General features: G+C 44.5%; 1 protein-coding gene across 5 annotated transcripts in view; it reads left to right on the top strand.

Annotated features, from left to right (window-relative positions):
* The window catches only part of utrn (utrophin), a 517764-nt gene that overhangs the window by 431519 nt on the left and 67117 nt on the right, over window positions 1–19128 (top strand). For all 5 annotated transcript variants that reach the window (XM_080199920.1, XM_080199921.1, XM_080199919.1 and 2 more), the window contains one exon: window positions 13008–13209. In XM_080199920.1, coding sequence (XP_080056046.1) covers window positions 13008–13209 — 202 coding nt within the window. The remainder of the gene's footprint in view (window positions 1–13007; window positions 13210–19128) is intronic.

Raw genomic sequence — 19128 nt, 5'->3', positions numbered from 1 at the left:
GGGGCTGGCCCTTAGGCAGAGGCAGCCTGGCACCGTGGCACTGTCCAGCAGGCATGTGTACTGGGGGTGAGGCCAGACTAGGGGCAGGCCAATCGGTGTGGGGGGTGGGGGAACTGCTGTGCTCTGTGTATAGCGATCAGTGGTGGGGGGAAGAGGGGTGGGGATCGGTTAGGCTGTAGGGATGGGTATTGGGTGCGGGCTTTAGGCCCCGGAAGCCAGCTATATGTAGCACAGGCTGTGTGCCAGGTCTTTGTTGTTTTCAGAACAGAGATCTGCACATGTGCAATCACGCATTCTGCTGCTATCATCAGCTTTCATACAATTTATGCCCCATCCACTCCCCCTACTGGCGAGAAACAGATTTCAGAATTTTTTTTCATCCAGAGTGCATAATATTTGACCTTATGGACTTGCTGAAAAATGAATTTGTAACTCTCCCGTTTTCATGCTTCTTGCCCACCCCCCAAAAAAATTTCAGTGTCACAGGTTGTAGGAGCTGTGTCCTCTGTAGTCACTACCTCTCTGGCCCAGGGAATCATTTTCTCCCTAGAGTCATAATTGTCGGCTTCATCACTTTCAAAAACTTGGAGGATGCCAGGGATGAATTGGAGAGCCCTCTGAGCCTGCCCTGCCATTTAACATGATCATGGCTGATCTTATCTTGGTCTTAACTCCACTTCCCTGTCTTCTCCCCATGGTCCTTTATTTCCCATACATATCTCTTTCTTGAATCTGTTGATTGATTCCCCCACCACTACACTCTGGGGCAGTGGCTTTCATAGACTGACAACCCTGAAAAAAGTAGTTTCTCCTCATCTCAGTTTTGACCTACCTCCTCTCACTCTATATCTATGACCTCTTGTTCTAGACTGTTCCACAAGGAGGAACATCTGTTCAACATCCATCTTATCAATCCCCTTCAGGCTTTTATACACCTCAATTAGATCCCCCTCATTTCCAGTAAGTACAAGACCAAGCTATTCAACTGCTCCTGATGTGACAGCCCTTTCATCCCTGCAAGCAATGTGGTGAACCTCTTCCGAACTACTACCAGTGCCACCGTATCATTCCTCAAGTAATGAGACCAAAACTGGACAAAATACTCTAGTGCTTTATACAATTGTAAAACACTTCATTACTTTTAAAATCTAGTCCTTTTGCAATAAAGGTGAAGATTCCATTTGCCTTTCTTATTATTTGCTGCATCTGCATTCCCACTTTCTGCGATTCATACACAAGAACACCCACATCCCTCTGCACTGAAGCATTTTGAGTTTGCTTCCCGTTTAAATAATTATTTGCTCTTTTATTTACCAGCTAAAATGGATAACCTTGCACTTACCTACATTAAACTCCATCTGTCAGATTCTGGCCCATTTTCCTAACCTGTTAATATCCATCTGTAGCTCTTTATCTCCTCATCACAGCCAGCTTTCCCACTTATTTTAGGAAGGAAGAATGATAGTGATCCGGGATTCATTAGTTAAGGGAACGGGTAGGTGTCTCAGTGGAAGCAGATGTGACTTTAGAATGATGCATTGCCTCTCTGGCACCAGGATCAGGGGTGTCTGAGGACATTGTAAAGGGAAGGGTGATATGTCAGAGTTTGTGGCACAATTGGTACCAACGATATAGGTAGAATGAAGGATGACGCCTTGCCTCAAAATTTCAGGGAGCAAGCAGCAGATTAAAAAGCAAGACCTCAAATGTTGTAATCTCTCGATTACTCCTGATGTCACATGCTAGCGAATAGAGAAATAGGAGAATAGGGTAAATGAATGTAAATAAATAAAATTAGGCATTTTATTCCTATATTAGAGGCAAGAGAGTAGTTAGAGGGAAAATTGGTCCTCTTAGGGACAAGAGTGGAGAGTTGTGTATTGAGTCGGAGGGAATGGGGGAGCTCCTGAGTGAATACTTTGCGTCGGTATTCACGAAGGAGAGGGGTTCGGAATCGTGCGGTCTCTTGGAGGGAGCGGAGGTTCAGTTGCAGGATATAGTTATTACAAGAGAGGAAGTGCTAGGGCTTTTAGGTAGCGTAAGGACAGATAAAGCTCCGGGGCCTGATGGTATTTATCCCAGGCTGCTTAGGGAGGCGAAAGATGAAATTGCTGGGCCTCTGGCGCACATCTTTGTCTCTTCTTTGGACACAGGTGAGGTCCCAGAAGACTGGAGGGTAGCAAATGTGGTCCCGTTGTTCAAAAAAGGTAGTAGGGATAACCCTGGGAATTATAGGCCGGTGAGTTTGACGTCGGTGGTAGGGAAGTTAATGGAAAAAATACTTAGGGGTAGGATGTATGAGCATTTGGAGCGTTGCGATCTGATTAGGGATACGCAACATGGCTTTGTTAGAGGGAGGTCTTGTCTTACGAATCTGGTGGAATTCTTTGAGGAGGTGACAAAAACGGTTGACGATGGGAGAGCCGTTGATGTCATCTATATGGATTTCAGTAAGGCGTTTGACAAAGTCCCTCACGGTAGGCTGGTAGAAAAGGTTAAGGCGCATGGGATACGAGGCCAGGTAGCTAGGTGGATTGAGAACTGGCTGGGAAATAGGAGACAGAGGGTAGTTGTGGAGGGTACCTTGTCGGGCTGGAGGCCAGTGACCAGTGGTGTGCCGCAGGGCTCGGTACTGGGACCTCTCCTCTTTGTAGTCTACATAAATGACTTAGAAGAGGGCGTAGGTGGTGTGATCAGCAAGTTTGCTGATGACACCAAGATGGCAGGGTTGGCGGGTACGGAACTGGATTGTCAGGTGATACAACAGGATATAGATAGGTTGGTGCAGTGGGCAGATAGGTGGCAGATGGCATTTAATCCTGACAAATGCGAGGTGATGCATTTTGGACGGAATAATGCAGAGAGGAGCTATGTGATAAAAGGTAGGCCGATTAGGAGTATAGACGTACAGAGGGACCTGGGAGTGCAGGTTCACAAATCCATGAAGGTTGCGTCACAAGTGGAGAACGTTGTTAGGAAGGCTTATGGGATGTTAGCCTTTATAGGAAGGGGCTTAGAGTATAAAAGCTGCCGTCTAATGCTTCAGTTATACAGAACGTTGGTTAGACCGCATTTGGAGTACTGCGTCCAGTTCTGGTCACCTTATTACCGGAAGGACGTGGAGTCTCTGGAAAGGGTGCAGAGGAGGTTTACCAGGATGTTGCCTGGCATGGGGGGACTGGGTTACGAGGAGAGATTGAAGAGACTGGGGCTGTTCTCCTTGGAAAGACGGAGATTGAGAGGGGACATGATAGAGGTATATAAGATACTGAGGGGAATAGATAGAGTTAATAGTGAGAGACTGCTCCCTAGACTGGGTACGAACACGAGAGGTCATCACTTAAGGGTGAGGGGGGGAGGTATAATTTGGAGGTAAGAGGAAGGTTCTTTACGCAGAGAGTTGTGGGGGTCTGGAATGCGCTACCGAGTAGGGTGGTGGAGGCAGGAACGTTGGACTCGTTTAAGATGCAGTTAGATAGGCACATGAGTGAAACGAGAATGGAGGGATATGGTAGGGGCTATTAAATAGGGTTAAACCTCGGGAGACACCGGAAGGGCAGGCTGTATGATTAATATTTTTTGTCTTTATTCCACAGGTGGAGGTCCACCTCATGTCAAGCGAGGGGCATGCACACGGCGGGTCGTGCGTGGGCTGCTCTTGGAAGTCCAGGAGTGGCCTAGTACTTCATGTCGGTGTGTGTGCTTGATCCTGGACCGATAGACGGGCGCCACAACAGCTCAGTGACTAGCACTGCTAGCTGTGCAGATACATGGATTTGGGCCTGTGTCTGTGGGAGTTTGCGCATTCTCCCTGTGGTTGCGTGGGTTTCCTCTGGGCGCTCCGGTTTCCTCCCACACCCCAAAGATGTGCTCTTAGGCTAATCGGTTTCCACCAAATTGACACTATTTCTCCCCTGAATCTGACTGAGTAGGGTCCCATTCGTAGACATGCAGGGTAAAATAGGTGTAGGGTGATGCGGCGGCGCGGGCTCGTTGGGCCGAAGGGCCTGTTTCCCGTGCTGGGTTGTTCTTTTGTTAGTGAATGTATGGCTCAAGAGTTGATGCAGGAGGGAGGGATTTAGATTTCTGAATCACTGGGACTTTTCTGGGGAAGGTGGCACATGTACAAGCAGAACGATCAGAACCTGAACCAGAGTGAGACCAACATCCTTGTGAGTGGGTTTGCTTGTGCTGTTAGGAGAAATTTAAACTAGTTCTGCAGGGGTGGGGGACGCAGAGCGTTAGTACAATAGGGACACAGCATTCTACAGTAAAGGAACCAAATAAGAGGGAGTTCAGCCTTGTTGAGTTCCAATGAAGGAAGGTAAGGCTGGATGGCCTCTAATGCTAGGAGGAGATGAGACTGATGAGTTAAAGGTATGCATTGATATGTAGAATTGTGATGTCGTTGCCATAACCATAAGACACAGGAGCAGAATTAGGCCACTTGGCCCATGGAGCCTGCGCCGCCATTCAATTGTGGCTGATATTTTTCTCGTGCCCATTCTCCTGCCTTTTCCCCATAACCCCTGATCCCCTTATTAATCAAGAACCTTTCTATCTCTGTCTTAAAGACACTCAATAACCTCGCCTCCACGGCCTTCTGCGGCGAAAAGTTCCACAGATTACAGAGACATGATTGAGGTAGGGATAGGACTGGCAACTCAACATTCTGGGATATAGCATTTTCAGGCAAGACAGGGGAGGGTGTAAAAGAAGAGGTGTTGTATTATTAATTAAAGAGTAAGTTACTGCAGTAAAGAGGGACAGTATCTTGGAAGGATCTTCAAATACTCTGGTGTGGAGATTTGCTAGAGCCACGTGGGAGGGTTTAAACTAGTTTGGCAGGGGGGTGGTACCCAAAACAGAAGGGAGACTGAAGAGAATGTTGAGGACAGCACAGAAGTTACAAAAAGTACATTAAATAGTAAAGACCATGTCACTAATCCTAGTACCAGACAGATCAGGCAACAGCAAAATAGAGAGCAAGGGAAGTCCAGATGAAACTGCATCTATTTCAATGCAAGAGGCCTAGTGGGCAAGGCAGATGAACTCAGGGCATGGGTGGGTACGTGGGACTGGGATATTATAGCAATTACTGAAACATGGCTAAGGGAGGGACAGGACTGGCAGCTCAATGTTCCAGAGGAAGATGCTATAGGAAAGATAGAACAGGAGGAAAGAGAGGAGGGGGAGTTGCACTTTTGATTAGGGAAAGCATCATGGCAGTATTGAGAGGGGATATATCCGAGGGTTCACTCACTGAGTCTATAACGATTGAACTGAGAAATAAGGAGGAAATCACTTTGATTGGGTTGTCCTATAGACCCCCAAATAGTTGGCAGGAAATTGAGGAGCAAATATATAAAGAGCCTGCAGATAGCTCCAAGAAAAATAGGGTGGTAATAGTAGGGGATTTTAACTTTCCCAACGTTGACTGGGACAGCCAGTATTAGAGCGTTGGATGGAGACAAATTTGTTGAGTATATTCAGGAGGAATTTCTCATTCAGTATGTGGATGGCCCGACTAGAGAGGGAGCAAATCTTGACCTCCTCTAGGAAATAAGAAAGGGCAGGTGTCAGAAGTATTAATAAGGGATCACATTGGGACAAGTGACTGTAATCCCATTAATTTTAAGAAAGTAGTGGAGACTGATAGGTCTGGCTCAAAAGTTAAAATTCTAAATTGGGGCAAGGTATCAGGTGGGAACTTTCGACAGTTAATTGGGGGAGTATGTGGGAAGGCAAAGGGACGTCTGGTAAGTGGCATCCAAAAGTGTGAACCAGGGTTCAGGGTAAGTACATTCCTCTTAGAGTAAAGGGCAAGCCTGGTAGAAGTGGGGAACTCTGGATGACTTGGGATATTGAGGCTCTGGTCAAGAAGAAGAAGGAGGCACATGATATGCATAGGCAGCTGGGATCAAGTGGATCCCTTGAAGTATATAGACAGTTTTTAAAGTAGAGTTAAAAGAGAAATTAGGAGGGCAAAAAGGGGACACGAGGTTGTTTTGGCAGATAAGGCAAAGGAAAGTCCAAAGAACTTCCACAAATACATAAAGGGCAAAAGAGTGACTGAGGACAGAATAGGATCTCTCAAGGATCAACAAGGTCATCCATGAGCAGATCCGCAAAAGATGGGTGAGATCCTAAATGAATATTTTTCATCAGTATTCATTTGAGATGAGGAAATGGATGAGGCCTTAATTAAGTTTTTTGTCTCGGTCTTCACGGAGGAGGACGCGAATGGTTTGCCGGATATTAAAGATAGAAGGATGGTAGGAGTTGAGGGCCTGAATGCAATTACTGTCACTAGAGAGGTAGTGCTTGATCGACTAGCGGGACTGATGGTGGACAAGTCCCCAGGACCGGATGGAATGCATCCCAGGGTTCTGAAGGAAATGGCAGAGGTGATAGTAGATGCCTTAGTGATTATTTACCAAACTTCGCTGGATTCCAGGGAAGTGCCGGAAGATTGGAAAACGGCTAATGTTATGCCGCTGTTTAAAAAACGTAGCAGGCAAAAGGCAGGGAATTATACGCCGGTTAGTTTAATGTCTGTTGTTGGAAAAATGCTTGAATCTGTCATCAAAGAAGAAATAGCAAGGCACCTAGAAAAGAATGGTTTGATAGAGCAGACGCAGCAGGGATTCGTTAAGGGGAAGTTGTGTTTGACAAATTTATTGGATTTCTATGAGGATGTGACTAGTGCGGTAGACAGAGGGGAACCGGTGGATGTGGTGTTTCTCGATTTTCAAAAGGCGTTTGATAAGGTGCCGCACAAAAGGTTGCTTCAGAAGGTTAGGGGGCATGGAGTTGGGGGTAAGGTGTTAGCATGGATAGAGGTTGTCTAATAGGAGGCAGAGAGTTGGTATCAATGGTTGCTATTCTGATTGGTGGTTGGTGACTAGTAGAGTGCCACAGGAATCGGTGCTGAGGCCTCAGCTATTTACTATTTATATAGATGATTTGGAGGAGGGGGCTGAGTGTAGGGTGACAAAATTTGCTGATGACACGAAGATGAGTGGAAAAGCGAATTGTGCGGAGGGTGTGGAAAGTCTGCAGAGGCATCTGGATAGGCTGAGCGAGTGGGCGAGGACCTGGCAGATGGAGTACAATGTTAGCAAGTGTGAGGTTATCCACTTTGGCAGAAATAATAGTAGGAGGGATTACTATTTAAAGGGCGAAAAGCTGCAGCATGCTACGGTGCAGAGGGACCTGGGGGTCCTTGTGCACGAATCGCAAAAACCCAGTCTGCAGGTGCAGCAGGTGATCAAGAAGGCGAATGGGATGCTGGCCTTTATAGCGAGGGGGATAGAATATAAAAGCCGGGAGGTCTTGCTGCAACTGTACAGGGCGCTGGTGAGGTCGCAGCTGGAGTACTGTGTGCAGTTTTGGTCGCCGCACTTGCGCAAGGATATTTTGGCCTTGGAGGGAGTGCAGAGGAGGTTCACTAGGCTGATACCAGAGATGAGGGGGTTAGACTATGAAGAGAGACTAAATAGACTGGGTCTGTACTCGTTGGAGTTTAGAAGGATGAGGGGGGATCTTATAGAGACGTATAAGATAATGAAAGGGATAGATAGGGTAGAGGTAGAGAGATTCTTCCCGCTCAGAAAGGACAGCAGGACTAGAGGGCACAGCCTCAAGACAAGGGGGGGAGCAGTTTAGAACGGAGTTGAGGAGGAACTTCTTCATTCAAAGGGCGGTGAATCTCTGGAATTCTCTGCCCGTTGAAGTGGTGCAGGCTACCTTGCTAAATATATATAAGACACGGGTAGATAGGTTTTTGACAGACAAGGGAATTAAGGGTTATGGGGAGAAAGCGGGAGAGTGGAACTGATCCACTTCAGATCAGCCACGATCTTATTGAATGGCGGGGCAGGCTCGAAGGGCTAGATGGCCTACTCCTGCTCCTATTTCTTATGTTCTTATTTCTTATTGTTGAGAAAAGCATGAATGTTAGGGAACTTGGAGAAATAAATAGTGATGTCTTGAGGAGTGTACATATAACAGAGAAGATGATGCTGGAAGTCATAAAGCACATCAAGGTAGATAAATCCCCAGGACCAGATGAAGTGTATCCCAGGACATTGTGGGAGACTAGGGAGGAAACTGCAGGTCCCCTAGCAGAGATATTTGAATTATTGATAGTCACAGGTGAGCTGTTGAAGGGTGGCAAATGTCAGCCTTCCTTTAAGAAGGGTTGCAGGAAAAGCCTCGGAACCACAGGCCGGTAAGTCTCACATCTGTGATGGGTAAGTTATTAGAAGGTATTTTGAGAGACAGGATCCGCAGGCATTTAGAGTCTCGAGGCCTGACTAGGGACAGTCAGTTTGGCTTTGTGAGTGGAAAATCATGTCTCACAAACTTGATTGAGTTTTTTGAAGGGGTAACCAAGAAGGTAGAGAGGGCAGTGAAGTTGATGTTGTCTACATGGACTTCAGCAAGGCCTTTGACAAGGTACCATATGGTAGGTTGTTGCATAAAGTTAAATCTCACAGGATCCGGGGTGAGGTAGCCAAATGGATACAAAATTGGCTTGATGACAGAAGCCAGAGGACGGTTGTAGACGGTTGTTTTTCAAACTGGAGGCTGCAACCAGTGGTGTGCCTCAGGGAGGGGTGTTGGATCCACTGTTATTTGTCATTAATATTAATGATTTGGATGAGAATTTAGTAGACATGGTTAGTAAGTTTGCAGATGATACCAAGATTGATGGCATAGTGGACATTGAAGAAGATTAGGTCCGATTGCAACGGGATCTTGATCAATTGAGCTAGTGTGCTGACGAATGGCAGATTGAGTTTAATTTAGATAAATGCAAGGAGATGTATTTTGATCAATGGAATCAGGGCTGGACTTACTCAGTTAATGGGAGGGCATTTGGAATTTTAGAACAAAGAGATATAGGAGTACAGGTTCATAGTTCCTTGGAAGTTGAGTTACAGTGGACAGAGCGGTGAAGAAGACATTCGGCGTGCTTGGTTTCGTTGGTCAGAACATTGAATACAGGAGTTGGGACGTGTTGTTGAATGGGTATTGGTAAGGCCACACTTAAAATCATAGAACCCTACAGTGCAGAAAGAGGCCCTTCGGCCCATCAGGTCAGCACCGAACATATTCCCATCCAGGTCCTAGCCCCATATCCCTACATAATATACCCATTATTCCCTCTAACCTACACATCTCTGGACACTAAGGGGCAATTTCTTAACACGGCCAATCAACCTAACCCGCACATCCTTGGACTTGGAATACAGTTCTGGTCATTGTGTTATAGAAAGGATATTATTAAACTAGAAAGAGTGCAGAAAAGATTTACTAGAGGCCTACCGGGACTTGATGGTTTGAGTTATAAGAAGAGGCTGGATAGACTGAGACTTTTTTCTCTGCAGCGAGAGAGGCTGAGAGGTGAACTTATAGAGGTTTATAAAATAATGAGGGGCATAGATCAGCTACGTAATCAATACCTTTACCCCAAAGATAAGGGAGTCTAAAACTAGAGAGCATAGATTTAAGGTGAAAGGGGAGAGATACAAAAGTATCCAGAGGGGCAATTATTTCACACAGAGGGTGGTGAGTGTAAGGAACAAGCTGCCAGAGGTAGTAGTAGAGCTGGGTACAATTTTGTCTTTTAAAAAGTATTTAGACAGTTACAGGGGTAAGATGGGTATAGCGGGATATGAGCCAAACCTGAGCAATTGGAACTAGCTTAGGGGTTAAAAAAGGGCAGCATGGACAAGTTGGGCCAAAGGACCTGTTTCCACGCTGTAAGTCTCTGACTCTAAGTGAGGCTTTGTGGGTAGAGCTTAGGAATAAAAGTGGAGCAGTCATATTGCTGGAAATGTATTATAGGCCCTCAAGTAGTCAGTGGGCAATAGAAGAGCAGATACATAGGCACTTTACTGAGCTGTGTGAAAATCGTAACAGGGTAATTATATTGGGAGATTCCACCTTCCCCACCATTGATTGAGATTGTCATAATGCAGAGGGTTTGAAGTAGCAGATTTCTTGAAATGTATTCAGAAGAGCTTCTTATGTCAAAATGTAGAAGTTTCAAAAAGGATGGTGCAGTGCTGAATTTAATTCTGGGGAACAAAGCTGGGCAAGTATTTGATGTGATTGTGTGGGAGCATTTTAGTGATAGTGACCACAACACAGTACGATTTAAGTTTGTAATGGGAAAAGAAAATAATGGTGTCCAAGAAATGATTTTGGATGGGGCTCAATATATCCCCTTTTGGGTGAAAGGTTGGAGCAACAAGCCTAGAGAACAGTGGATGTCTAGGAATATTCAGGACTGGATAGAAGGGAAAGGTAGACTTTCAGCAAGTACAAAGGGAGCAAATCAGCAAGGTCCTCAAAGGAGTATATAAAACGCAGGAGGGAAATGTAAGAAAACTATTAGGAGAGAAAAGATGGGAGATGAAAAAACACTAGCCGGTCAGATTAAGAGAATACCAAGGTACTCTGTAAGGGTAATAAGGGGAAGAAGATAATCAGAGGAAGAGTAGAGCCCACTAGGGACCAAGAAGACAACCTGCATGGAGCCAGAGGACATTGATGGGCCGTTAAAGGGTAGTTCACATCTGTCTTCACTTGGGAGAAGGACGATTCATGTACAGAATCTGGGGAAAGAGACTAAGATTCCTAAACAGGTTGACATGGGGAGTGAGAAAATATTGAAGGTTTTGGCAGGCAAATCCCCAGATTGGAATGAATTATATCCCAGGCTGCTGTGGGAGGCAAGGGAGGAAATTGCAAGGGCTCTGAACCAATTTAAATTCCTCTCTGGCCATAAGGGAGATGCACAGTAAGGAGTCTCACAACACCAGGTTAAAGTCCAACAGGTTTATTTGGCAGCACTAGCTTTCGGAGCCTCAAGCTCCTTCTTCGGGTGAGTGCGGACTTGTGTTCACAAACAGGGCATGTAAAGACACAAACTCAATTTACAAGATAATGGTTGGAATGTGAGTCTTTACAGGTAACACGAAAAGACAGAAGAACATGGTGCGTATCGACAACTTGATTACCAACCAAGACAAGGGAGTACTCAATGAATGACAGGACACTAGGAAGTTTGGAGGAACAGAGGGATCTTGGGGTGCTTGTCCACAAATCCCTGAAGGTAGAAGGACAAGTTAATAGGCTAATTAAGAAGGCATACAGGACACTTGCCTTTATCAGTCATGGCATAGATTATAAGAGCAAGAAGGTAATGTTGGAGCTGTATAAACATTTGGTTCAGCCACAGTTGGCGTACTGTGTACCGTTCTGGTCACCTTACTATACGAAGGAAGTCATTGTACTGAAGCGGGTGCAGAGGAGATTCACTAGGACGTTGTCTGGGATGGAACATTTGAGCTTTGAAGAGAAGCTGGGTAGGCTTGGATTATTTTCATTAGAACAGAGGAGGTTGAAGGGGGACCTGATTGAAGTGTATAAGATTATGAAGGGTATGGACAAGGTGGAAAGGAAGCAACTGTTCCCCTTGGTTGAAGGGTCAATAGTGAGGAGGCATAATTTTCAGTTGAGGGGCATGAGGTTTAGAGGGGATTTGAGGAATCTTTTTTTCACTCAGACGGTAGTGGGAGTCTGAAATGCACTGGTTGGGAGGGTAATAGAGGCACAAAATCTCAAAAGGCAGAAAACCTTTAAAAGGTACGTGGGTGAGCACTTGAAATGTGTCAGATCTCTGGTTTGGGTGAGGATAACGTAGGGCCGAAGGTAAACTAAAAAATATACATATTGATAATGGCAAAGCACGCAATAATACCTTCATGCAAAGGTGTTTATTTATACTCCAAATCGCTGTACAAAAGAAAAGATTATTTATAAGATACCCAACAAACACATTTTGACAGACCAAAATAACACACAATTAATCAAATACAAAACAAACACTTCACCAACATAGCTTTACCGGTGTGAGCTACAGTCTCAATTCCCATTATTCAAAATTGAATCAGCTTTTACACATGGAACCTCCCAACAGTGGAGATCTGAGCATGTGCAACTTTTGGACAGGCAGTGTCAAATGTCAAATAAACTAGTTGTATTAAGGTTATTAGCAACACGTCAGAAGACTGATGATGAGGCTGTCTCACAAAATGTCACAACAATCAAGGCTACGGGCTAAGTACCGGAAAGTAGATTTACTGAACCTTTGTCGATGCAGACTCAGTGGGCCGAAGGGCCTCTTCGGTACTGTATGATTATGTTTCTATGACTGATGTCTATAGAATTCATCTTGGTCATTCAGATTGATACACACCTCTGGGGGGGGGTTCTCATTTCTTATATCACCATTGGATTTTATTTATTGTGGTTCTGGTACATTAGGATGATTCACTTGACATTTCAAGTTTTGAGTTATGCTGGGGCATTTTGGCTGCATGCTGAATTACACTGAAGCGAGGTTTGCTTAACTGCTAGTTTTTTATTGTAGGCACTGTAGAATGTACCATAAATGTGTCAGAACAAGAATTTGTTTGAAAAAAAAGGAAATTTAGGCCTAAGCCCGAAGTGCAGGACACTATTGAGATGAACAAGAAAGTGTAAACCATGAATTAATAGCTGTGACATAAAGTCTGATGCCAGACAGGAAGATGAGGGGCATTAGGAAAACCATAGTTCGAGGCATTATGAAAGAACTCATAAGAGTGCAAAATGAGATGGGTTAGATGGTGAGGATGGACGGAAATTAAAAAGCATAGAAGCTTTGTTTAGGAAGGCTCCGTAATGTACAGTGGTACCCCTCCGCATCAATCTGCACAAGTGATTAAATAGAACTACAGAACATGACCAGCACTGCGCTCAGTTCTCTAATTAGATTTGATATTTTATTATTTTAGAACGAGGTGGCCTTTTGACATTCCCAAATACTTCTCGGGATCATTGCATTTATTTCTAGGACAGCAATAAATGAATAAGTGAATGTAAATTTTGTTTGGTTAGCTCTAGTAAGTTAGAGCCTTTACTAAAGTTATTTTCTTCATCCTTTGTAGTGGATCTGTTGGAGTTGCACACAGCACAATGCATCTTCGAACAGCACAAATTGACACAAAATGAGCAACTTCTAAATGTGACTGAAGTAATCAACTGTTTAACAACCATTTACGATGGCTTGGAACAAAACCACAAGGACTTGGTCAATGTGCCACTCTGTGTCGACATGTGTTTGAACTGGCTGCTGAATGTCTTCGATACGTATGTATTGTTTTCGCTTCAGTATGATATTTGTGCTTTAGATTGACTTCAAGTTCATTAAACTGGCTCTTTATATTGCATTTTGATATATGATTAATCAGCTAAGAAAAAGTGGGGATTGTCAATTGACTGAAATTAATGCTGGTATGTCACAGAGCAAATCCCTTCCATTCAATTCTATGTGCTCTCCCTCCACCAGCACCGCCACCTTAGAACCTACTGAATTTATCTCTGGAAACTGTACAAAACATTCCTGGCAGTGAAAGAGGGGTAGTCCATCTGGGGAAATTTCTTGGAAGCATTTTTACATATCCTGGGGATCTTTATAGATAAATTCTGCAGAATTTTTCAGAACTATAGAATTTTTTGATGTAGAACTTTTAATCTTTATACCTTTATGTGTGAAGAAACAACATGGCTGATTAGCGACAATGGGATAATTTGATCAGTACATGATTGTTTGTGAATGGAAATTTTGTGGAAGAAAATGAACGTATCAGTGGTTTTGTAATGATTACTGTTCGGTTCCAGTTCAGAAACTTCAAGGTAAATTTAAAGTTAGCCTAGATCCCAGCTAATTTTGACTTTGACATTAGTATGAGCATAAGATGTTTTACTCCATGTATGGTTCTATTGAGCCACTAGGAAGCTTATTAAAACAAACTTTATTTTTAAAAATGCAGCTTAAGTACAACAAATGAATTAGCTTACTTTGAATGATTGAAATGCTTAAACATGATACAAGATACAATTCTTAACTGCAAATCTATCTCTGATAGTTTCAGTTGAAACAGTATCCCTCCTAGACTTCAACTCCTATTCAAAATCGGTTTGCAAATAACATAGGCTTACCTGGTTTTTCACTTGTACCCGTCCAGAGCCTTTTAACACCCTGAACAGTATACAGAGAGAGGCCTGTTTTCTGACCATTAGACAGCAGCCTCCAGAGAGAGAGAGACCTGTCTTCAGAAAACAGAACTTCAGAGAAAGAGAAGGAGAAAGGGAAAGCACTTAAAATTTTAGCATGGAAAGAGGATTGGTTAACTAACAGAAAGCAAAGAGTGGAGGTAAATGGATGTTTTTCTGGTTGGCGATCAGTGATTAGTGGTGTGCCTCAAGGATCAGTGTTGGGACCCCAATTGTTTACAGTTTAATAGACGGTTTGGAATTTGGGGTCAAATATAGTGTGTCAAAATTCGCAGATGACACTGAGATGAGCGGTAGAGCAAAGTGTGCAGAGGACACTGAAAGTCTGCAAAGGGATATAGATAGTCTCAATTCCAATTGCTAAGGGTCTGGCAGATGGAGTACAATGTTGGTAAATGTGAGATCATCCATTTTGGAATAACAGCAAAATGGACGATTATATAAATGGTAAAAAATTGCAGCATGCTGCTGTGCAGAGGGACCTAGGCGTCCTTGTGCAGAAATCTCAGAGTTGGTTTGCAGGTGTAGCGTGTAATTAAGAAGGCAAATGGAATGTTGTCCTTCTTTGCTAGAGGGATGGCGTTTAAAAATAGCGAGGTTACGTTGCAACTGGATAAGATGCTGGTGAGGCCACACCTGGAGTACTGGGTACAATTTTGGTTCACTTGGATGATTCCGAAGTTGAGAGGGTAGGCTTATGAGGAGAGTCTGAGCAAACTGGGACTATACTCACTGGAATTTAGAAGAATGGGAGGGGATCTTATAGAAACATGAAATTATGAAGGAAATAGATAAAATAGAAGCAGGGAAGTTGTTTTCAGTGGCAGGTGAAACTAGACCTAGGGGGCACGGCCTCAAAATAAGGGGGATCAGATTTAGGACTGAGTTGAGGAGGAACTTCTTCATCCAAAGGGATGTGAATCTGTGGAATTCCCTGCCTAGTGAGGCAGTTGAGGTTACCTCATTGAATGTTTTTAAGGCAAGGGTAGATACATTTTTGAACAGTAAAGGAATTAAGGGTTCTGGTGAGCGGATGGGTCAGTGGAGCTGAGTCTATGAAAAGATCAGCGATGATCTTATTGAATGACAGAGCAGGCTCGAGGGGCCAGATGGCCTACTCCTGCTCCTGGTTCTTATGTTCCTATTAAATTCAAGCACTTCAACAGCAACTGCCTGCTTGTCTCACTGTAAGCCTAGCTCCACATCCAGTCACATGACCTTCTCTTGTCAATCAATCTATTGTACAGGCTTGATGAGCCAAATGGCCTCCTTCTGCACTGTAGTGATTATATAATTACATTTCTTAAAGGCACAGTATCATCACATGATATCGTCACATAAGAACATAAGAAATAGGAGCAGGAGTAGGCCATCTAGCCCTTCGAGCCTGCCCTGCCATTCAATAAGATCATGGCTGATCTGTCGTGGCTCAGTTCCACCTTCCCGCCCTCTCCCCATAACCCTTAATCCCCTCTCTTATCAAAAACCCATCAACCCGCGTCTTAAAAATATTTAGCGAGGCAGCCTCCACCACTTCAACGGGCAGAGAATTCCAGAGATTCACCACCCTTTGAGTGAAGAAGTTCCTCCTCAACTCCGTTCTAAACCGCCCCCCCTTTATCTTGAGGCTGTGCCCCCTAGTCCTACTGTCTTTTTTGAGCGGGAAGAGTCTCTCCACCTCTATCCTATCCATCCCATTCATCATCTTATACGTCTCAATGAGATCTCCCCTCATTCTTCTAAACTCCAACGAGTACAAGCCTAGTTTATTCAGCCTCTCCTCATAGCTCAACCCCCTCAACTCCGGTATCAGCCTAGTAAACCTCCTCTGCACTCCCTCCAAGGCCAAAATATCTTTGAGCAGGTGCAGCGCCCAAAACTGCACACAGTACTCCAGCTGCGGCCTCACCAATGCCCTATACAGCTGCAGCAAGACCTCCCTACTTTTATATTCAATCCCCCTCGCTATGAAGGCCTGCATCCCATTTGCCTTCCTGACCACCTGCTGCACCTGCAAGCTGGGTTTTTGCGACTCATGCACAAGGACCCCGAGGTCCCTCTGCACCGTCGCCTGCTGCAGTTTTTCGCCACGTAAGTAATAGTCCTTCCTACCATTCTTCCTACCAAAGTGGACCACCTCACACTTGCCAACATGAAATTCCATTTGCCATTTCCTGGCCCATTCGCCCAGCCTATCTAGATCCTTCTGCAGACTCTCCACACCCTCTGCACAATTTGCCGTTCCACCAATCTTGGTGTCATCAGCAAATTTCGACACCCTACACTCGGTTCCCTCCTCCAGATCATCTATATAAATGGTAAAAAGCTGAGGCCCCAGCACCGACCCCTGGGGCACTCCACTAGTCACCATCCGCCAATCCGAATAGCACCCGTTGACCCCCACTCTCTGCCTCCTATTTGACAACCAATCCTCTATCCACGCTAACACCCTACCCCCAACTCCATGTCCCTCGACCTTCTGCAATAACCTCTTGTGAGGTACTTTGTCAAACGCCTTCTGAAAATCCAGAAAGACCACATCCACCGGCTCTCCTCTATCCACCGCCCTAGACACATCCTCATAGAACTCCAGTAAATTTGTCAGACACGACTTCCCTTTAATGAAACCGTGCTGCGTCCGCTCTATCAAGCAATTGCCTTCAAGATGCCTCGCAATTTCCTCCTTAATGACGGATTCTAACATTTTACCTACCACAGACGTTAAACTAACCGGCCTATAATTCCCCGCCTTTTGCCTGGCACCCTTCTTAAACAACGGCGTAACATTAGCCATTTTCCAATCTTCCGGCACTTCCCCGGAATCCAGCGACGTCTGGAAAATAACCACCAAGGCATCCACTATCACCTCCACCATTTCTTTCAGAACCCTCGGATACATTCCATCCGGTCCTGGGGACTTGTCCACAATCAGCCCCTCCAGTCTGTCGAGCACCGCCTCTCTAGTAACAGTAATGTCGTTAAGACCCTCCAGCCCTTCCACCTTTCCATCACTAACACCCGGCAAATTATTCACGTCCTCCTCCGTGAAGACAGAAACAAAAAAGTTATTCAATACCTTAGCCATATCCCCATCCCCTACCACTAGGTCCCCTTTCTCATCCTCTAAAGGACCAATGTTCGCCCTAGCCAGCCTCTTCCTTTTTATATATTTATAAAAACTCTTGCTATCCTTTTTTATATTAAGCGCTAGCCCAGCTTCATAGTTTCTCCTACCCTTCTTTATCAACTTCTTTGTCAATCTTTGTTGACATTTAAACCTCTCCCAATCCTCTTCTCGCCCACTACTCTTAGCTACTCTAAATTCCTCCGCTTTTAATTTAACACTTTCCTTCACCTCCTTCGTTATCCACGGCTTATTACCTCTCCTCCTCCTGTCCTTTTTGACCATCGGAATAAATGATGATTGATGATAGATTATCCTGTCTTTCTACTCTGTAAATCCCATTAATTAATCACCATGGTTAATGTAAATAAATAACTGCAGAAAATGCAATTCTTGTTCTATAGGCTTGTGATACCATGTGTTATTCCAACCATTGATTTTTTTTTATCTGAAACTATCATACTATTATGATACTTTATAAATGAGTCTGTTTTTATTTAGATAAAGTTGGTTTGAATATAAAGTGTAGGAATATATTTAACACCAACTTGAAACTACTTCATAAGACTTAGAATCATAAAACATTTATGGCTCAGAATAAGCCGTCTTGGCCCATTTGTGTCTGCACTGGTGAAAAAAATGACTGTTCGTAAGCTCAATCCATATTATATCAGTTCATGATCCGTCTGACATACCATCCCCCTCAAAGCTGTAATTGCTTCTCTAACCAAAACTGCCACTTCTTCTCCACCATTTCAGCTGAAAGCCCTATAATCAGAACCATTGAACTGCCATTCCTGTCACAGCTGCATTTCTATCTATGTTCTCAGCTCGTCTGCTTTATTTGCTAGGCTGAGGCGGTTCCATTATTATTCCTAAATTTGCTATTCTCTTTTATTGGAGATATTCAATGCCTGGCAGCTGTGAGGTGTGAATTTTCTGCCACTTGTCAGCCCAAGTCTTGGTGCATTTTGACATGGACTGCTTCAATATTTGGGGAGTTGAGAATGGTGCTGGACATTGTGCAGTCATTGACAAACATCCACAATATTTATATGGCTAGTCAGTTCAGTTTCTGGTCAGTGCTACACCCCAACAAGTTGATAATGGGGGATTCAGCAGTGTTATTGCTACCGAATGTTAAGGGACGATGGTTAGATCATCTCTCGTTGGAGAGGGTCATTGCCTGACAGTTGCGTGGCATGAATGGTACTTGCTTGTTTATTTGTTTACAAAAACGCACACCCTTAACATAGTTAGGACATGACAGGTGACATTCAGGATTATGGTGAAGGATTCACCATGTCTCTGGTTGCATCCCAGAAATCCTGAAGGGGGAGGGAGAGGAGCTGGAGGTTGTGGCACATAGAGGTACTGCTGACATAGGTAGGAAGAGGGAAAGGGTCACGAAAAGAGAATATAGTGAGCTAGGTAGACAGCCGAGAAAGAGGAACACAAAGGTAGTAATCTCAGGATTGCTGCCTGTGCCACGGGAGAGTGAGAGCAGGAATGGAATGAGGTGGAGGATGAATGCGTGACTGAGGGACTGGAGCAGGTGGCAGGGATTCAGGTTCCTGGATCATTGGGACCTCTTTAGGGGTAGGTGTGACCTGTACAAAAAAGACGGGTGGCACTTGAATCCCGGGGGACCAGTATCTTGGTGGGAAGGTTGGCTAAGACTTCTGGGGAGACTTCAAACTAGAAAGGTTGGGGGGAGGGAATCGAGATGAAGTGACTGAGAGTGAGGAGGTTAGCTCACAAATAGAGAAGGATTGTAGACAGTGTAAGAGGGAGGATAGATGGGTGATGGAGAAGGGGAGCGCTCAGACCAAAGGTCTGACGTGTGTCTATTTTAATGCCAGGAGTGT

Source organism: Carcharhinus amblyrhynchos, chromosome 12 (genome assembly GCF_965287045.1).
Source record: "Carcharhinus amblyrhynchos chromosome 12, sCarAmb.v2.hapA, whole genome shotgun sequence".
Classification (NCBI taxonomy): Eukaryota; Metazoa; Chordata; class Chondrichthyes; order Carcharhiniformes; family Carcharhinidae; genus Carcharhinus; species Carcharhinus amblyrhynchos.
The sequence above is the reverse complement of the archived record's forward strand: the minus strand, read 5'-3'. Positions and strand labels throughout refer to the sequence as shown.